The sequence below is a fragment of the Suncus etruscus genome, chromosome 3 (assembly GCF_024139225.1).
Source record: "Suncus etruscus isolate mSunEtr1 chromosome 3, mSunEtr1.pri.cur, whole genome shotgun sequence".
NCBI lineage: Eukaryota > Metazoa > Chordata > Mammalia > Eulipotyphla > Soricidae > Suncus > Suncus etruscus.
In genome coordinates, this window is record NC_064850.1 from 25,018,617 (window position 1) to 25,041,100 (window position 22,484).

The 22,484-nt window shown below is 34.6% G+C and overlaps 1 protein-coding gene across 1 annotated transcript in view; it reads right to left on the bottom strand.

Annotated features, from left to right (window-relative positions):
- CEP128 (centrosomal protein 128) overlaps nucleotides 1-22,484 on the bottom strand; it is a 423,508-nt gene that overhangs the window by 215,735 nt on the left and 185,289 nt on the right. Inside the window, exon 17 of the mRNA XM_049770323.1 lies at nucleotides 13,985-14,177. Within this exon, the coding sequence (XP_049626280.1) occupies nucleotides 13,985-14,177 (193 nt within the window). The remainder of the gene's footprint in view (nucleotides 1-13,984; nucleotides 14,178-22,484) is intronic.

Consider the following 22,484-nt stretch of genomic DNA (forward strand, 5'->3'; position numbering starts at 1 on the left):
TGAAATCACTCCTGGCTTGGGGGACCATATGGGAAGCCAGGGGATCAAACCTTGGTAAGTCCTAGGTTAGCCACATGCAAGGCAAACATTCTACAACTTGTGCCACTCCTCAGCCCCTAACTTATTTTTAATGAGTTTAAGTGAAAGTGTTTTATTCTTTTCCATAACTGGTTATATAACTTATATGACTGGACTAAGAGAAAGGGGAAAAATAAAAATTTATAGAATTTGGTTAAAAAGGGGCTGGTGAGGTGGCGCTAGAGCTAAGGTGTCTGCCTTGCAAGCGCTAGCCAAGGATGGACCATGGTTCGATCCCCTGGCGTCCCATATGGTCCCCCAAAGCCAGGGGCAACTTCTGAGCACTTAGCCAGGAGTAACCCCTGAGCATCAAACGAGTGTGCCCCTCCCCCCCAAAAAAAAACAAAACAAAAAAAAGAATTTGGTTAAAAAAAACTAGCAAAAACATAAATATGCAAATATCAAAACAATATAAATATAGCAGGTATGAGTTTCATTTACTTCATTTTCAACTAGAATACAACCATATATTACAAGTTCTATTCTACTCGAACAGTTTGTATCTCAGAACAATATTTATATAAAGAGCTTTTCTTGTAAGGAGAAATGGCACCATTATAATAAACATATATAGTGAGATTATTATAAGAAGTGATACATTTAGAGTGCAGTTCAAAAGACATATTACACACTGCAGCCATTTTCTCTTCTCTGAACTGACAGAAAGAAAAACAATTTAAGCTCACCATAAAAAAAATACAAATATTAAGAGAAATTTTCACTGGAACTAAGGAACAAATAAAAATCCCTTAGTTCTATACCTATAGAGTGTTCACATTAAATAGTTACATCCACAAAGTGCCTAAAAATTGTGGTCCTTTATTTAAGGGAGAAATCAGTATTTCAGACTAAGAGAAGAAAGCAAATTTAGCTTCTATGCTGTTCACAATCATTAGCATTTCTCTGCAAGCAAATCACACTACAAAGATGTCTCCACTTCTGTATATTTCTGAAATAAAGGACGACTTCCATACACCAGAGAAATTCTACCTCCTAGAAACCACATTTCAAAGTTATTCTTACATCTTAGCTAAACCGCTTCCAGCAACAGGTTATCTTTTTCAAAGATGAAATCCTTTCTTTGTCAAAATGCTCTGAGTTATTCCATAGTCAGAACAGAATATAAAGAGAAGAGAGTTCACCTGAGGGCAATTGCTGTAATGTTGACAGACTCATCAGTTGAGGTTCTAGCAAGAGATAATTGATGGCTGTTAGAGAAAAATGGAAAAGAAAAAATAAGGGGGTGGGGAGGAAGCCATGGATCACAGATAAATACCTGCCCTGTCCCCCAGAGAAATTGGAAAGCTTTGAAGAGAGCCAAATTTTTAATGCCCATAAAGGTATGTTAGACAAAACAGCTCCAGGAAATCATTTCCACAGGGGATTTATGTAGATGGATATGAACACTAATTTATCACCCTCACTACAGCAGAGCCCTTTAATAACTTTAAACATAAGATGTGGTCTCAGGACTGATTAGTAAGTAGTTATTGCTTTCATAGTAAAGGAAGACTTAAGAAAAGGGATTTGCTTTGGGTTGGGTTTGGTTTTTGTTTCATTTTTGCTGAGCACCCAGAGGTGCTCACAGCTAACTCTTCACTCTGTGCTAAAGCATAATTCCTTACAGTGCTTCTGGGACCATATGTGGTGCCAGAGATCAAACCCAGATTGACTGCCTACAAGGCAAGCACCCTACTCTTTGTATTATTGATCCATCCCAATTAAGAAAAAGTTTGAGGTATCTAGAAGAGAGAGTACAGATAATGGTGCTTATCTAGCATGTGGCTGAAGTGGGTTCAATCCCCGGCATCCCCTATGGTCCCTTGAGCACCACTAGGAGTGATACCTGAGTACAAAGCCAAGAGTAACCCCCTGAGCATAGCCAGATGTGGCCCCGAAAACAAAACAAAACATAACAAAAAAAGAAAGATTTGATGTTAGTTCCCGGTATATGAAATAGGTTCTTACCATTAGCTTCATTCTTTGGAACTAATGCTTTATGTTCCTGTGAATTACTCTAAAATACATAGATTACAACATACTAAAATGATATGAAAGAAAACCTTGAAAATATTACAATTACAATTAAGGAGCTAGTACTCAAATAGCAAAACTGGCCATGCCTTCTCTATGGACTGAGCCATTGTGGTAACCCAAATGACTGAGAATCTGACAAGCCGTTGGAAAGAACTGGAGGACTTTACTCTGAAAAGAAAAGTAGAAGACAGCTTCTTTTAATGTCAAATATACTCGTTTCATAAGAATTAAAGAACAGCGCTATCTAAATGATATCATCAAAATTGTCTCTTGGAATACTTCCGAGTTGTCTAGTAGTTTGATTTGTCTCTGTATCTGGAGGGAAAAAATAAAAATATATAAATCCTGATATTTTTCCTTTGGTGACTGGTAAGACAAGAGTGCCCTCATGTAGATATGGCAAGAAAGTTAATCTGATAAAGAACCCATAATAAATAAGGCACAAGTAGGAGGCTAATCTATTATCTAATGATACACTGGCTCATTAATCTACGTTAACACTTACGTGAATATCAAATGAGTATGTTAATTTTGTTTAAATTTAAAACATGGTGCTAGACACAAAGGGAACAAAGGGTCTAATAAAAAAGAATTAAAGATTAGTACAAAAATATATGGGAGAGCTGAGGTTTTTGTTTTGTACCCAGCACCACATATAGTCTCCCAAGCTCCAGGAGTAATCTTTACACAGAGTATGGAATTATACCCTGAGCACCACTGGTTGTAGCACTCAAAAGGCAAATGTATGAAATTGAAAATTTGTTATTCGATCCAAATGGTTTAGAAATAATAATGAGGTGGTAAAAGGAAAAATTTCCATAGCAAAGATGATTTTAAAAAATATAGCATTTGCATTGAAAAAGATAGGAGAAATGATAGAGAAAGATAATATAGCAGTGAGAAATCCACCAAAGACTTGGTTTTTGAGCTAAGAAGTCATGGGATCAAAGTGGTGCTAAATAAAGACTCCTGGCAGAAACAGTACAGCAGTACACATGTGTATGTTTTCCTCAGTGAAATGCTGTGGGATGCATTGCAAATTATTCATTGTTAAAAAAAATAGGACGCCAAAACAATATTTGTGAATTATTTACTTTTTGTATTAATCAAAGCATGTTCGAGATTATTTCAAAATGACGCAATGCTTACCAAGTGTTTTACTAAAAAGCAGAGAAACAGATGGTGTATGACCAGGGCCCTGGGGAACAGAGTGAACTTAATCACATGCATCAAAGTGTGTCTGCATGGGAAAGTCATCAGCCGTGGCTCTGGCGGTCTCAAAGGTGAACAGCAGTGAAGTAGAAAGCTAAAACTGAGAGAGTAGAGTATATTGCAAATAAAATTCAGCAACCTTTGAAAACAAGAGATAACTGCAGAGCTAAAAAGAAACAGAGATAGTCTCAGATAGAAAGGTAGAAGATCAGTGAAGAAAAAAGGCCAAGAAAAACATGGTGAAGTTTAGTTTAGTTATAGGGACAAGAAATGAAAGGCAAATCATAAAGGTTCAAATCATAAAGGTTCTGAGGAAAACTTCTAAGTTAATATATTAAGAAAAATTTAATTAACATTTTAAATTAAAATTTTAAAAGTAAAAGATAACGTTCTATTTAATTATTAATTATTATTTAAATTATTTAATTATTAATTATTTCAAATAATTCTATTTTGTTTCTCCTGCATCAATTTTACTCTTTGAAACTTGGCTAGTATCTAGAGCATACTGAATTCCCAGACTAATCAATAATATAAAATAATCCAGCATTCAAATATTGAATCAAGAATTTAGCCATAAACTAAAGTTTAATATCTACCCAAAATGCACGTCATCTAAGAATAAAGCTTATAGAGTCAAAGATAATTATGTTACACCTACATATCGAATATTAGGTCAGTCACAAGCTCTGTGTGTGTATTTCAATTTCTTTATCTCAGTAAACTCTAGCCAAGCTCTTTCCCACTTAACCCTTAATAAGCACTGTTGTCACTTCTGGGATAATAATATTCTAAAAGTCTATATAGAATTCCTAGGTGTGTGTGAGCAAAGCCTTATATAATCAAACTGATAACTTTTGTTTTGAAAACTGGATAGTATTTCCAAATTTGGTATTAAATCAAATAATAAAGTGCCTAAAACATATCAACAATGTCTGGTACAATGCATGTTAGTTTTTATTCTTAGCTAAATAACAACTTTTGTTACACTGTGTATTTAAAAAGCTGGTGTCAAATATTCCCCTGATTTTAGTTTACTTCATTAAGATTTTCTCTCATGAGAAAGTTTCCATACTAAAATACATCAATGAGACCCATGAGGCCTATCATATCTCTAATATGTCAGAAGTTCAGAGCTAAATTAAAACATAAGATATAATAAACTTCTTTCCAGGTACTAGAAATTCTGATGATCTTTTTTAACTCTGTTCTACATATATTTTATATTTTGAGGGGAGGGTTTGGGCTACATCTCGCTGTGTTCAGTTATCACTCCTGGCAGGACTCAAGGGACAATGTATGGTGCCAGGATCAAACTCAGACCACAAGCAAGATACATACTTCACCTGCACTATGTTCTCTGGCCCCTGTTATGTACTTTTTAACATATACGAAAATTTGAAGTACAAGAAGAACTTAAAAATTATAAATGAACAGTAGTCTTACAATGGTCTATGCCAATATTTCATTAATATTTTGTGTAACTTTGATTTTTTCTGAAATATTTTAATAAATAGCACCAAATATGTATGTATGGGTATAAAGAAATCATCAGTTTCCAAAATCACCTACTTCAGTCACTGTAAGGAGCATCTGATATATTTCAAAGTTAATGGTTTAGTAACCTGAAAGTAATCTATATTCCTAAACTCTGACATCCGAATCTGAGCACATGTGCATAAAACAGATTTAAGCAGACTGGAGAATTACTTAACAAGCAGAAAATCAAGTGACAGCGAAATTTTTGAAAATCTCTACCTTCATTATTTAAATGGTACATTGGTTTTCCATGGGAGTTGTATCAAATAACTATAAATCAGGTATTACAAAATAATGCCAAGTTATTATGCTGTAATTCTGTAGGGCAGGAGTTCTATCATGAGTCTCTCTGGGTGAAACCGGTGATGTCATCCAAGCTACATTCCACTCTGGAGGGTCTAGAGAAGAGTCATTTCTTAAAGACTGTCTACCACATTCCTTGGTTTCCTCCCTCTCCATCTCTCTCCAGTTCAAGGACACCAACAGTGACTTAACTCTGACGTCCCTACTGCTTCCTTCTATAAAAAAAAAATAAAAAATAAAAAAAAAGGTCTGGGGAAATAGTAGAGTGGGCTAGGGTGGTTTGCCTTGCACATGTCTAGGTTTGATCTATGGTACCCCATAAAGTTCTTTGAGCTCACAGAATCAGAAGTATGCCCTGAGCACTGCTAGGTGTGACCCCAAAATAAAAATATAAAAATACAAACAAAATGTAAATAGCCCTGGAGACTGGTTACACTGGAGTCGAACAGGTGATCCCAAAGTATCTTCCCACTTCAAAGCTTTGAAAGCAAAATTCCTTTACCAAGTATGTGACGATCCATTAGAAAAAAACTGGGGCACAAAGAAGTAGACATCTTCAGGGAAGATGACTATAAAATTATAGACACAAAAAAGATGTGCTTTTAATTCAGTGAAAACCAGTTACTTTAGGAAAACCTACATCAAGTCTATTTTAGCATCCATCACATTTGTGCTTGTCCTACATTTGATTTTGAATCTCTGTAATTCAAATTTAAGCGAACCAGCTTTCCTTTACCACGAATGCTCAGAAAACTTCTCAGTGACTTGGTTTATATAATATACTTTTTAAGATACACACAACATCTGATAATTTAGAAGAGGGAAAAATGTAAACAATGAGTATCTCAACTCCCCACTCCGTCAATACTGGATTATTGCCAAATTCATGTATTACTAGAGATACTGAAAATACTTGGCTCTAAAATTAAGTTTGCACTATGAAAGCAGTATATGTAAGGCCTCTTTACATAAACTAATAGAACAGAGAGATATATAGCTAAATAAAGGTGTGTTCCTCAAAACATATTTTTTAAATGCCAAAAAATTTGATTATTGATTTAAGCAGTAACAAAATGAATGTTACATACTCAATTAAATTTGACATCTATCCACAGATCTTTGCAAAATTTTCAGGCATATCATTAATTTATTTAATGACACTGAAAATATTTAACAAATAGGGTTACATTTCAATTTCTATTAATCTGAACTAAATTTCATATATCTTCAATTCTTGGAAAATAAAATAATTATGAGATATAAATTATTTCAAAATTATATTGCATATAAAATACATTGATAGACTGTACATTTATTACACAATACAATTTAGTAGATGTTATGCAATATGTTATATAACTAATAAAATATTTGTTACATATAAATTTTTTTTGGGGGGGCCACACCCAGTAGTGCTCAGGGGTTACTTCTGGCTATCTGCTCAGAAATAGTTCCTGGCAGGCACAGGGGACCATATGGGACACCGGGATTTGAACCAACCACCTTATGTCCTAGGTCAGCTGCTTGCAAGGCAAACGCCGCTGTGCTATCTCTCCAGCCCCACAAATAAATTTTAAGGAAACAAAAGCAGAAACAATTGACTGAAATCAATTAAAAATTAAATTTTTAAAGAAATGTATACAACATTGAAAGAGAAGTAAAGCAAATTTTGACTGAGAATGGGGTACATTAAAAGAACACGAATGGGGTACAAGAGATAGAACAGCATGTAAAATGCTTGCCTTACACACAGCTGACCCAGATGGAACAGTGCCAAGAGTAAACTATGAGCACAGATAAATGTAGCCCCAAAACCAAGGGGCAAGGGAAAGCCAAAAACTAGTCTATCATCTGGTTTTTGAAAATAGTCACAAAAATCTGAAAATAAAAAAAATTAAATATTATCATCTTAATGCATGTAATATATCAATCAAAATGACCTTTTATATATCATAAAATTTTATTTGTAACAATGTAAATAATATTCTGTAATTAGCCAAATCCAAATAAATTGATTATATTATTCTTAGTGATCATACCCTATATTAATTCAGAATACTTATCTACATTCCGAAATTAAATAGAAAAAAATGCTGCTACTTATTGATAGATATTAGAAAACATTGACTAGTATTTATTTCTTTTTTATTTCATTTCAACCATACCCAAATGTGCTCAGAGCTTCCTTCTGGCTCTATGCTTCAGGAATTACTCCTGGCATTGATTAAGGAACCACATATGAAGGTACTCTGGATAAAATTGGGACAGATGGCATGTCAGACAAATGCCTTACTACTGCTCCAATGCTGAGTATATCTATAAGTTTCTTACTTCTAAAATATTCTCTCAACAAGGCAAAGCAAAAATAAAATAATTTAAAAAGCTGCTCAAAATATATAAATAAGTAATAGGTGAATAAGTTTAAGTATTGTAAAAACCTAAATCAATAAATAATGTACACACAAAACATAAATGATGCAAGCCCAAATCTCACCAGTATGTTAGAAACTATGCCTACAACTTCCAGGTCCTTCCCTTGTTTCTGTCTCACAAATAAATACCATGAAACCATTCTCTGTTCAACCAACTATAGAACTAGTATTGAGACTGAGAAGCAAAATTCAGCTAAAAGGAGTTAGCAGAACTAATGAGAAAAAAGGCAAGGAAAATCTACTCAAAAGCCAATAAAACTAACTACTAAGTTTATATTTAGTAGAGACAAACCATGGAGGTGTGTTTGCCTTGCATACAGAAGGACGGTGGTTCGAATCCTGGCATCCCAGATGGTCCCCCAAACCTTCAGGAGCGATTTCTGAGCGTAGAGCCAGGAGTAACCCCTGAGCACTGCCAGGTGTGACCCAAAAACAAAAACAAAAAACAAAACAAAACAAAACAAGAAAACAATAAGAGACAAACCCACTGCTTGATGGAAGAAGGGCATTGATCACTCAAGACTCTATGCTAGGACTTGTTCATAGTTGTACTCAGAAAGCCAGGAAGTGGCTTTCAGGATTGAAAAGGGTCTCCATCATTCTAAGTACAAGGTCAGCTCACTAAGCTGCATCTCTGGCCCTAATATTAGAACATTAAAAAGAATCACCTCTCATTCATCACAAGCTGCTCTGCCTTGCATATCTAACATGTAACAAGTATTATTTTTAAATAAGTTTGGAAAAAAGAATCTTGAGAAATGTTCTAGAATAGGTCTCTCATGTTTTATACAGTAAAGTCAGGAACTACCTCACTTCTATCCATTTTTCCAAAAAAGTAATGTGCATATAATATGCTAAGCAAAGATCCAAAACCAATCATAGATGTTGAGAAAATTACCATCAAAATAAGGAAACAACAATGTAAAATATTGATGTGAAATTGCCCCCAAAATGCAGAGTTTAAAAAATAACAGAAGAAAAAAATGTCTATCTCTTTGTTCTTACTAGTTCCAATTCATTTCTTCACCTTTTCTTTGAGCTTACCAGCTTTCAAAAAATTGTGATCTTCATATAGCAATATTCAGCCTTTCCCGTTTGAAATCTTCCTACTCAATATCTATAATCATCCTTAAGTTTACTATGATCTGTGGCAAATAATACTCTAGAAAGCCAGAGAGATAGTACAATGATTACGGTACCCCATATTGTTCCCTGAGCACCAGTAAGCTGAGTGCTCCCTGAGTGTAGAACCTAAAATAAGCCCTACAGCACCCCTGGGTGTGGCCCGAAAATAAAACAAAAGACTCTAGCATTTTACTATTGCTAAAACAAATACATATACATATATATAGTTTTAATATCCTGAGTTTGCCTTTTTTTGGTAATCATTTTTTTAATTTTTTCACATTTTATGAGAGAGCTAAGTGAAATCATATACAAAACAGGACTACAATTACTCCTAACAATATTATAGTATCCCTAAATAATTAAGGATGCACTTGGAGAATACTATCAGAAAATAAATAAAAATATAAATGGTTTAAATGCTTCTACTGTAAAACATTATACATAACTGAAATATTAGGAGAGACAAATAATATTACCTAATCCCAGAGTGTCATAAACAAAATGTAAAGCATTCCAATTAAATAGCTTAATCAACTTCAGCCAAATATTTGCTGATTTTTCTTTTTGTTATGCAGGGGTTTATTTGGTTATGTGATTCACTGTGATTTTTTTCTTAACATAGCTTAAATAATATGTCTCTAATTACCTCTGCTCCTTTAGCATTATTTACTTTATTCACTTATTCAACAAACATTTGCCATATCTACTATATTTAAGTTTCTTTCTGGGCATTGGGGATAGACCATTGAACAAAACAACAAAAAGGCATTATCTTCATGGAATTTCCATTCTTGTGGATACAGCTGAACACATTTCTCAACAGTGCATTCATGCAAAATTCATAGATGCAAAAATAAGATAGTCCTCAGTGAGATAATGCTATGAATAATTGCCACACCCCTATAATATTACTGTTTGTCTTAAAATTATGAAAGTATATATTTCAATGGTGAACAATTAAGCATCTATTCCCCAGTGTCTGTTTCTTAGTTAAGATATAGGGGTTATTGGGGCCAGCGTGGTGGCACTAGAGGTAAGTTGTCTGCTTTGCCAGCGCTAGCCTAGGATGGACCGTGGTTCAATCCCCTGGCATCCCATATGGTCCCCCAAGCCAGGAGCGACTTCTGAGCACATAGCCAGGAGTAACCCCTGAGCATTACTGTGTGTGGCCCAAAACCAAAAATATATATATATATATATATATATATATATATATATGGGTTACTAAACAACCTACAATATAAACAATTAGACCTCAGCTATAAAAATAGTAGTTTCAGGAGTTGATGGGAAGACTACATCCATGTTTCCATAGCATATAAGTACTTTCTTTATTATTTAATAAAGAGTGATTCCCTAACAAGCTAGCTTTAACAAGAATTTATTTCAACATTTTACATACCTTGCCAAAAGAAACGTGACATAGAATGAGAATAATAAAGAACTAGTTGAAATCGCACTCTATCCAACAAAGTGAAATAAATCTAACACCTATCCCAAACTAGAAATTGTGTAAGAAGATGAAATTTCATTGTTAAGAGAAAGGAGTTTCAGAGGTCACTCAATTTCGAATTACTCCAGGAAGGAAAATTATGTTTGCTAAATAAAAACAAGAGTTCCAAGAAAACAGGATGAGTTTCATATTTTTAATAGGAGCTGATGAGTTCAGCTTAAGGGCAAATAATAAATTAGCCTATTCTATCTGTTTATGGTCATTAGCTTTTGGAGAGAGTTGGGAGGAACCCTTATAGCTGTACCTAGTGCTGATCAGGGTTTATTCCTGGTTCTGTGCTCAGTAACCACCTCTGGTAGTGCTAATGGGGCCATTTGCAATGCTAAGGTCAAAGGATTACAAGAACCCACAAGCATTTCTTAAATTTTTTTTGTTGTAGGCCACATCCACCAGTGCTCAGGACTCATTCCTAGTTTGTGCTGAGATCATTCTTGGTAGGTTCAAGGGGACTATGGAGTACTAGAAATCAAAACCAGGTCAGCTGCATGCAAGGCAAGCACCCTAAACTAGATAGTATCTAACTAGCCCACATTTAATTCAAGCACTGCATGTGTTCGCCAAAACACCAGTAAGAGTCACTCCAGATTATAGCCCCTTAACAGTGCTGGCTATGGCGCAAATTTCCCTTCCTAACCCTCCCCTCTAAAAAAAAAAAAGACTAACTAAACCATATTTATTATACTAATGCCTGACCGTTCTAAAGATCACTACAAATAGGAATGTTTCCTAAATTTTTATTTGTTAGTAAATTTTATACTGAATAAATTTTAAAGTATTCATACAGATGATGGTTGGCACATATGCAACAGCAAGTGATCCAAAAATTCAGAAATACTATTTAAAGACTACAAAAATTCCCCTCGACTATAGTTTATCATCACTCTCCCACTGTTGCCATTCATAATAAATAACAAGGAATTTCTCAATTTCTAAATGGTGCATGCATTAAACTTTCATTCAATAGAGCAGATATTCTTTTGGAATATACCAATACAAATTGAAGGGCCAGAATTGTTTAAAAGCATTCATTCAGCATTCACTGATAGGAAATTCTTGTACATATCTACCTAATTAATGCAGAAGATGTCAGTTATTGTGATATTAAATCAAACTCAAAATATACATTAAAACAAAAATATAAAGTTTTTTTTTTATTTTGGTTTTGGGTCTCACCGGCAGCGCTCAGGCATTACTCCTGGCTCTATGCTCAGAAATAGCTCCTGGCAGGCTCGGGGACCATATGGGATGCTGGGATTCGAACCACGGTCCTTTTGCATGCAAGGCAAATGCCCTACCTCCATGCTATCTCTCTGGCCCCCAAGTGATATCTGGAGTGATAGCACAGTGGGTAGGACATGCAGTCAATGCAGTTTTAATACCTAGCTAGCATCCCATATAATCACCTTGAGCTTGCAGGAATGATGTCTGAGTTCAGAGCTAGGAGTAACTGAGAATGATTTCTGAGTGCCACCAGTTGTGAACCCAAATCCAAATAAATAAATGTCTGTCATATTTCACACACAGATAAGTTAACATCTAAATTTCAAAAGCTGGAAAAAGAAATAAACTATATTATCTTATGATACTGCATTAATATATAAAATTAGTAAGTTTTGTTATCCTCCATCACTTCCAGGTATACATTTCAAAACATGCATACAAAGTAAAAAGTGATAACTACACAAATAAACCCTAGAAATATTCTCTCCAAATTTTCTTTTTGAAGAAAATAGTACTGTATTTTTCAAGATCTAAAAAAAATGATAGGAAGCTTGCCACAAATAGAAAGGGAATGCAGTTAGGACAGAAATGGGACCACTATGACAAGGATAATCGAAAATGATCACTCTGGACAAGAACTGAGTGCTGAAATGAGCTATATGCATAATATGCATGATACACTTTCAGAAATAATATTGCAAACCACAGTATCTATAAAATAAAAAAGGGAGAGAGAAAGAGAGAAGAAAAATGTATTCCTCAGAGGCAAACAAGGAAGCAAGGGGGAGAATGGAGAACGGAAGGGAAATTGGGGACATTGGTGGCAGGCAATGTGCACTGGTGAAGGATAATATGTGTGACTGAAATTCAATCATGAACAATTTTATATCTACACAAAAAACCAACTATATTATGAACAACCTTGTATATAATTTTTAAATTAGAAAATATTTGTCATAAAATTTTCCTGTATGGATTTCATCAAAAATAATCAAAATAATCAAACTACTAGATTAATAAGAAAAATTTGCTTACATTTCTAGAACTATATTCTCTTATTCTATCTTATTCTATCCCTTAACAAATATGTTTTTTTTTGTTTGTTTTTGGTGTCTGGTTTTTCGGCCACACCTGGTGACACTCGGGTTATGTTCTCAGAAATCGCTCCTGACTTGGGGGATCATATGGGATGCCGGGATAGAACCAAGGTCTGTCCTGGATCAGCCACATGAAAGGCACTCTACCACTGTGCTATTGCTCTGGCCCCTCTTTTGTTTTTTTATTAATAATATCTTTATTTGGGGCCGGAAAAATAGCACAGTGGCAGGGCATTTGCCTTGCAAGCAGCCGACCCAAGCAAGACCCATGGTGGTTCGAATCCCGACATCCCATATGGTCCCCCGTGCCTGCCAGGAGCGATTTCTGAACACAGAGTTAGAAGTAACCACTGAGTGCCATCAGGTGTGGCCCAAATACCAAATTATTATTATTATTATTAATACCTTTAAACACTGTGATTACTAACATGATTGTAATTGGGTTTCAGTCATAAAAAGACCAGTCATAAATAGATTTCTACATTTCCAAATAAGTTTCCAAAGTCAACAACATTTGTTTATTGGTCATTATTTCTATAAAAATGTATGAACTACAAGAGAACACCACAAACACAGAAGCAAAAGATTTCCCTATCATATCATTGCCCCTTTAAAAAGTTTGGGCCATCATGCAATTTTTTCTCCAATTGTTTTAAAGAATAGATTTTAGGGGGCAAGGAGTGGAAAAGAGGCCTTCTGAATACCCTAACACTCTGACTTCTATTGCTCCCAAAGGTGAAACCACTGAGACTTTAGTTTGTAGTATCTCACTGACAGTAACCAATCTTCTGCCACATTAACTATATCTCTATAAACTTCTATTTTGTCTTCTACCATAATGGATTGCTAATATATCAAATTATGGATCTATATATTTAATAAATATATTAAACCCTGTCTTCGGACCCACCCAATTCTCCTTCTCTACTCTACTGTTTTCACCATTATACTTAAAACATTGTAATATATATTTTATTCTTTGTGTTATTTTGGCTTTATTTATTTTATTACCATATTCAATATAATAAAAGCTAAACAAAAGGACCACCATTCCTCACCTATTCATAATAAAAAACACTGATAGAACCTCAGTACCAAGAATAATACCCAAGACAAACAGATACAAAGCAAATTTTGTTGAATACATTCACTCATATTTTTTTGAAGTAAAAGAAATGGCACTTTATCAAGAAATAAAAAGTATGCCCAAATTATCAATAGAAACAAGTGCTAGAAGTAATGAAATAGCTAAAAGAAAACCAGCTTTGTATAATTTTCCAACCCCAAAGTGAAGACAGATGGAGACAGAAAGAAAGCAAGGAGGACTGGAAAATGGTTCAAACTGAAGAAATCAGAAGTAGGCTTTCTTTCAATCTTAGGAGCCATGAATATAAACAATGAAAAATAATCAAAGGTTTACACACCTCTCTTTTCCCGATGTATTTCTTCCAGAAGTTGCTCCTGCCTTTCAATCTGTTCAAAGAGACAGTGGAGTTCAGATTCCTTGTTTTCAGTCATACTTCTGAGCTGTTGTCTGCACATCATCAGCTGCTGCCGCAAGGTTTTCTCTCTGTTTTCTCTCTCTTTTAGTTCCTCACAGAGCCATTGAAGTTTAGTCTTTAAAAAAAATGACATTTATATCTAATGTAAAATTTAATCTAGAAATCAGAAGCATTCTAAAATGTGATGGGGAAAATCATGATAACCTGAACAACTCTGACAAATATAAGTAAGCAAAATCTAAAATACACATTAATGGTTTTACTTGCATGCTAGTTCTTTAGATTAAAAGTTGGTCAAATGAGGGCAGAAAGAGATAGCTCAGTGGCCTTGAGTAGAAGCTTTGGTGGAAGGCCTTGATTCGATCCACCAAGCAGTACAGGAAGCAGCCTCTGAGCACTGAGCCAAGAGCAGCCCCTGAGCAGACAGGAACTGCCCCAAAATAAATTAAATTAAGAATCAACATTATTATTGATTAAAATATTTGTAGAATTTCAAGACGTTGTCTCTATTCCTTTCAAAGTGTATAGGTGTTACCACTTCCACAATTAAAAGAAAAAAATGAAAACGTTAGAAATCCCAGTACTGGGCCAGTTTGGTAAGGTGTCTGTCTTGCCAGTGCTAGCCTAGGACAGACCATGGTTCGATCCCCCGATGTCCCATATGGTCCCCCAAGCCAGGAGCGACTTCTGAGCGCATAGCCAGGAGTAACCCCTGAGTGTCACCAGGTGTGGCCCAAAAAAAAAAAAAAAAAAACACCAAACAAAAACAAACAAAAAAAGAAATCCCAGTACCTCCATAAAATGCTCTTTAAAATATGAAAGTTCCCTTCCCTGGAAACCAAAACTCAAAAAACATTTGGCCAATTAAACTTCTAAACAAAATTTAGCTAGTCCCCTAATTTGATATACAAAGCAGTCCAGTACAAGCACTTGAAAACTAAAACACCCCAGGAGAAAACTTGAGTGATATTATACAAGTTATCAATTTTATATCTGTATATTATAAATCTTATAATATTAAAAATTGATTAAAATTAACCATTAAAATTCTTAATTAAATGATCAATTAAAATTTTAAGTAATATATTAAATTTTAATAAAATTAAATAAAATTTCATGTTATAAATTTTATTTCAGAAATAAACAAAATTCCTAGTTCAGGGCCCTAAAATGCATATATCTGTAAAATCCAGCAAAATTTAATTGAGTGGAAAATGTTTCTATATAGGATGGGGGAGATGAAATTAGCAACTGCCAAAGATAGTAGGAAATTTATTTCATTCATTAAGGACATGTTTATTGATTTATTTTGGGTGCTACCAGGAATCAAATCCAGGCTAACACACATGTTCTAGCACATGTTCTCCTGTCCTTGAGGTCCTTGGAACAGGAAATTTAAATGAAACATCTCCTTTTCATGGATTCTGAGGTCACCATCTTGAATATTTAAAACGAAGTAGGGGAAGAGAAAAAAGATCCAACTCTTTCCACAGATTAGAATTTTCATCTGGACTTGGGGTTTTCTAAGTAGACCTAGCTTAGAAATTCTATGTGATTTTAAATAGTTTAGGCTATAATCACTTCAACTTGAGGCAAAACAAAAGAACTAGAAGGAAATATTAAATAAAGCCACGAGGTTCTTAGGATATACGATATTATAAGGAGAATTAATGGAATAGTAATATATGATAACATGACATTGGATCGTGGCCTCTTGACTGAGACTTCCTATATATATCACCTTTCAAATGAATTTTTTATATTCATTTTATATATTCATTTTTTCAAATGAAGTATTTCTTTGACTAAAGAGCCATCTAGCAAGGGAATCTTTGTTATAGAACAAATTTCATCACTGGTTAAAAAATGAAAAATTATATCATATTATTATAAGGTGGCCAATGTATTGGCTGAAAGAAAATCATGCCTTTTAAATAAACGGAAATGGTCCTGATTTACTAAGATTCTCTCAGCGAAAAGAAAGAGATTGGCTTTGTACAGTCCCCCTTCCAGAATGATGGCATAAGGACCTCTACAAAATTTCTCTTCATTGAAATGCTCCTAACTGCTGAAAAGTTTTTTATTTTCTTATTTGGGCACAATGGCAATGCTCAGGGGGCTATTTCATGCTTTGAAGTCTGGGGATACTGCCAACAGTGCTCAGGGGACCAAGTTATACAGGAAATCAATCAAAACCAGGCCTCCCGCAGGCAAAGCATAGACCCAGTGCTTTGAGTTATCTCTCCCAAATATAAAAACCACTTTTGAAAAGAAAGCTACATCTCTAGAAAAGGTCCTAAACCATAGAAAAATTAAAGAACATTTCTTCAAGAAACCACTAAATATTACAAACAACAGGACTTGTGTCTTGACTACCCTCATTCTGACACAAGTTCTACTCCTCAATCCAGAAGGATATGAACAAGAAGACAGAGTTCTCACTTTTGAGGGGGCAGGGGGAACCCAGCAGTGTTCAGAGCTTATTCATGGCTGTGTGTTCAGGGATCACTCCTGGCAGGATCATGTGTGGTGCTGGAAATGGAACCCAGGTGGGTTGGTTGCAAGGTTCTTTATTACTACTCTAGTCCTAAGTAACCCCTCATCCCTTTTCATATTTAAGGTATCAAGTATGGTGGCATAATAAAGAAATAAATACATAAAATTAGGGTATTTACCCTTGGCTCAGAGCTCCAAAGCTGTAGAAATTACCACATAACCTAAAATGTTTAGATCACTGGGGCTTTGTCCGTTAAGTTGGTTTCTGGAGAAACAGCCTCCAGATGGTTTCAGCAAAGGATGTGGGGGTGGAAAGCAGAGGGAGGGGGGGTGTGATGACCTCAGAGAGGATTTCTCAGCCCCATGCACTGAAATCTGAGTGTTGGTGAAAGTATATGGGGTTTTATAGAAATTTAGCTATATAAGATCTCTGTAGTGAATTGGAGCACTGGGTAGGGTGCTTGTCTTGCAATTAACCAATTTGGGTTGATCTCCATCACCCCCAAGCACAGCCAGTAGTGATACTATCCCTGAGTGTAGAATCAAGAGTAAGCCCTGAGTACTGCCAGTGTGGCTCCAAAACAAAGCTAAACTAAACTAAACTAAATTAAAAAGCACCTCTCTAATATAACCTTTTAGGTTGATAATATATCTGCAGGTCAGAGGGATGGTGCCATTCACACTATAAGATTAGAAGCATCCCAAATCAAAACCTTATATGCCTTTTCTCCTGGTAATTCATTTGTATTGTTAAAGTTTAAGAGAAATAATTCCCTTTATGTTCTTCTAAACTTCTAAACATACCCCTTTAAGCTCTTCTAAACTGCCAAATAATCAAAGAACAGCAGAGAGAAACTAGGGAAAAAAATTTTAATACAAAGGAGTTAAGTAATAAAATGTATATTTTCTATAAACAAGGAAGAAATCCATAAACATTAAATAATATATTCAGTGACTTCATAAAAACCTCAGCCAACATTAAAGACCCATAAAGTTGGGAGGGACGTCATTGTGGGTGGATAGGTAAAGATACAGTAGAAATAATATATACACATGAATATTGTAAGGCACTGAAAAAAATTTTGGCTGCATATTCATTTCTACCTTATCCACCAAAAGAGCTCAGGTTAGATTTTCTCCAAACATTAAGAGACTCTCGTTCAATTGTTTCCTTTATTCATGTAAAATGTCTTTAATGTCTTTTGTAAGAGGTAACTTCCATCCCATTTTCAGAGATTATTAACCTTCTAAAGAAATGTTTTGAGGAAGCTAGGTCTTTTTTTTTGTTTCTTTATTATTTTATAATAATTGTTTTTATTTTTTATTTCTTTCTTTCTTTCTTTTTTGATTTTTGGGCCACACCTGGTGATGCTCAGGGGTTATTCCTGGCTATGTACTCAGAAGTCACTCCTGGCTGGGGGAACCATATGGGACGCCGGGGGATCGAACTGCAATCCATCCTAGGCTAGTGCTCGCAAGACAGACACCTTACATCTAGCACCACCACGCTGGCCCCTATAATAAAATATTAAGAGCAAAATATTTTCCTATATTTGTGACCCACCACAGCAAATTATTAAAACTGAATATATCATGAAAATAAAGCCCCCTAAATTTTTATAACCTAAAAGAAGTATATGCAATCTGTGGAACCACTAATTGTAATGTCTCTGAATTGGGGCGGGGCTAATCTAGATTAAGAATATAACCGGCACAGTGGTGCTGGAGGTAAGGTGTCTGCCTTGCCAGCATTAGCCTAGGACAAACCGCGGTTCGATCCCCTGGCGTCCCATATGGTCCCACAAGCCAGAAGCAACTTCTGAGCGCATAGCCAGTAGTAACCCCTGAACGTTATCGGGTGTGGCCCAAAAAAAAAAAAGAATTTTAGAATTCTCAAAAAAGCTAATAAATAAAATAAAGCATAAAAATATTTTCATATCACAAGAAAGTATAATAAATCCCAAGAAAGTAAAATTTCCTTAAAATTTGAAAAGTAGCTAATGCACTATAACATATAAGTAAAATATACGTAGGACTCGAGAGGTAGTAGAGAGGGTAGATTTTTTGCCTTAACATGTAGCTAATCAAGGTTCAATTCCATACCACATATATTGCCTTTCTAACCATGCAATTTTCATATCACATATATTGCCTTTCTAACCATGCAAGGAGATGTTTTTGAGAACAGAGCCTGGAACAATGACTGAGAACCACAAGTGATGGCTCCAAAACCAACGGGGAAAATGATTAAGGACAAAAGCCATATGGCATTACACAGCTAGCATTTATAAGTCCTGAGTTTGGTCCTCAGCACCATACAGCCCAATTCCCTGCATCATTGGATGAAATATGTTGGCCTCTAAGCATCTCTGGGTCTGTGGTTTTTGTGGCCTTCACCACCATCAGTGATTAGCTGATATTCCTCACGTACTACTGCCAAGCTGTACCAGCAGGCAATGGCTCGAGATCTCAATGAACATACTGGGTATAATATATGTGAAACATTAATATATTTTATTAAATATATTCACTAAAGTATAATATCTGCACATAATATTAAACATAAAACATTAAAAATATTTATTACATATATAATATATAAATTATATATATAAATATATAATATTTATTACATAAAATATTTTTGGGTTTATTTTTGGGTCACACCTGGCAGTATTCAGGGGTTTCTCTGGGCTCTGCACTCAGAAATCCCTCCTGGCTGCCTCAGGGGACCAAATGGGATCCCGAGATTCGAACCATTGTCTGTCCTGAATCGGCTGCATGCAAGGCAAACGCCTTACTGCTGTGCTATCACTCCAGCTCTATAAATGAAATAATTTTAAACACATATCTATCATGCATACATATGTGATGTTTATATATAAAAATACATATCACATATATAAATATATATTTAAATACACAGATATATCAGTCAATGCCAAAAGCATCTGACAAGATTCGATCCTACTTAGATTTTTAGCTCATAAAACAGTAATAGAGGGAAAGTAAACTCAATATCACAGAGTAAAACTGAAAGCTTTTTCTCGTTAGAGCAATAATAAGACCAAGATGTTCACTTACAACATTATTTTCAATATAGTTTTGAAAGTCCTAATAGGAGCAATTACATGAGAAATATATAAAAGAAGTTCAAATTGGAAAAGAAGTAAAACTAACATTTTATGAGGGCAGCATGACAATATACAAAGAAAACAATAAAGAGTGTGCCAAAAAACTACTAGAAATTATAAATGAACACAAAAACATGTCAGCATGCAAAATCAATATACAAAAAAAGTTCTAACTGAATTAGAAGAGAAACACCTACCCCCAAAAGCATATAACTGCATCCAAAAAGATAAAATACATCAGTGTATACTTAGTAAAGGAGACTTAAAAGATAAATGCTGCGAAACTGTAAGGCACGGTTAAAAGAAACAAGACACAAATACCTTGTGTTCAGAGACTGATATTGCACTGATATTGTTTAAATGATTATAATACCTAAAGCAACTTACTGATTCAATACAAGCCCTGTTAAATTCCCAAAAGAACTTTCCTTTGGTTTTTGTATCACCGTCAGTAGTGCCTGGGAGTATACCTACCAAGGTCCTGGGGTTTCCTTCTGGTAATGCTCAGGGGATCAACCAATGCCAGATATTAAATGTATGTTCACTTGGCCTTTGAGCTATCCCTCTTGCCCTATTCACACTTTTTATCCCTTTAGTCTTATGTAAGGTAACCTGATTTACAATAATGTATATAATAGGTTAGTGTATACAGTGTTCAATACCGTACTCTCCGCCTAGTCTACTCCCCTCCACCAACAGCACATTTTTAACAAAACAGAAGAAAATCTAACATACAAATCTAAAGCTTGTATGAAATACTTTGAATAGACAAAGTAATTCAGAATAAAGCAAAACAGATATCATAACAGGCTGTACTACTGTATAACAAACATAATCAAAATAGTGAAGTTCTGGCACAGATATTCAGACCAATAGGATATAAGAAATCCAAAAATGAACCCCAACATATATGGAAATTTAATTTTCAATGAAGGTATCAAGAACATACTAGAGAGGAAAATATAGCATTATTATTCAATAAAAATGTATGGGGAAAACTAGAAACTCCCATGGAAACTAAATGAATAAATATCTGACTATTTACCATTCTATATAAAAATGAAACCAAAATGAAAAAAAGGTAGTGGAACACTAAGACCTGGTATCAACAGTATCTAAAGGGAGAGAGAAAAAGCAAGAAAAAATGTCTTTCCTGTAGATGGGGGTGGAGGGAAAAAAGTGGAATGGAAAGGGGATACTGGTGGCAAGAAATGTGCACTGGTGAAGGGTGTTGTATATTGTATGACTGAAACTCAATCATAAACAACTTTACAGTTGTATTATGAACATCCTTCTTACCACAGTTTTAAATAAAATAATTAAGTATAAAAATTGGCATCATAAACTGGTATAAAAAAGATGAAAACATAACTGATATATTTTTGGATTTAGAAGTGCATTGGAATAGTCAATTACAAAGACAAGGAAACAAGCAAATGTAAACAAATATTTAAAAGGCTTCTACAAAGCCCCAAAATGTAGCATTAAAACTACCCACTAATTGGGAGGAAGCATTTGCAAATCATACATCTGAAAAGAGGTTGACCTAAAAGCATATTTAAAAACTCACAACTCAATAAAGAAGGTGGAAAAAAGGAAAATTCATACTAAATCAACCATAAACATTTTTATTAAAAAGACATACAATTATTGATGTCCATAGGCATATGACAAAGCTTCTGTCCTTACTTATTACTAGGTGAGTATGTGTACAAACCTATATCCAAAAGATCAGAAGCAAAAATAAGCAAGGATGGGGGAGACACCTCGCCCTGATTGTAGGAATTTGGTTCAGCTTGTACATAACATATGGAGATTCCTTAATTTCCTTAAAGGGGTCTGTAAAAACTGAAAATTGAAATAACATATCTATCAATCTGTTTTTAGAAAGTTAATCAAAGGATATAAAAAACAATCCAAAAAATTTTGACCTTAATATGTCTATCAGAATTATAAAATAATGAATTAACCTAAATGGATGGATAGGAGAAATTGTGATATATATGCTCAATGGTATTACTCAACATGATTGTTTTTTTAAAGATGAAGTCATGCTTTTCACAAATTGGAACCTGAGATGATTATGTGAGTGAAATGAAGTGAAAAAAAATTACTGAGTGGTTTCAGTCATATGATCACTAAAGCATGTCTAAGAACAAAATACAATAAACATAACCTTGAACTCAGAGAAAATGATGGTGATTACCAGGGAAAGAAAGAGGAAAGGAGATGATAGGCAATGGCAGGAGGGATATTTGGATAGTATAGTGGCAGAGGAACTCTGATGTGAGACAGAGACACATGTAGTAGGGATGAAGCCATACTTCTAAGATATAAATCTTACATTATTATAAAGTAATGTAAATACTATGTTATTGTGGATACACAATAACATTTAAAAATTTAGTTAGAAAACAAAAAGCATGTATTCTTTCAATGTCTAACAAAAATGTCTAACCTACATAAAAGAGATGGCTTAGTTTATTATTATTGTTATTATTATTATTTATGTTATGAGAGTCACATCTGGCTGTGCTCAGTATTTACTCCTAGCTCTGCACTCTAGGATCACTCCTGAAAGGTTCAGAGGATAATATCCATGTGGTGCTGGGATTGGTACCTAGGTTGGATGCATACAAGGCAGCACCTTGCCTGATGTACAATCCACACACAAAATATAACTTTCATATAATTCATAAGTCTCTGTCTTATCTGTAATCATTTGATAAATTCTGGAGCCCCAACTAAAAGTGATCTGAGGACTTCCAAGGATGATTGTACAAATTTGAGTA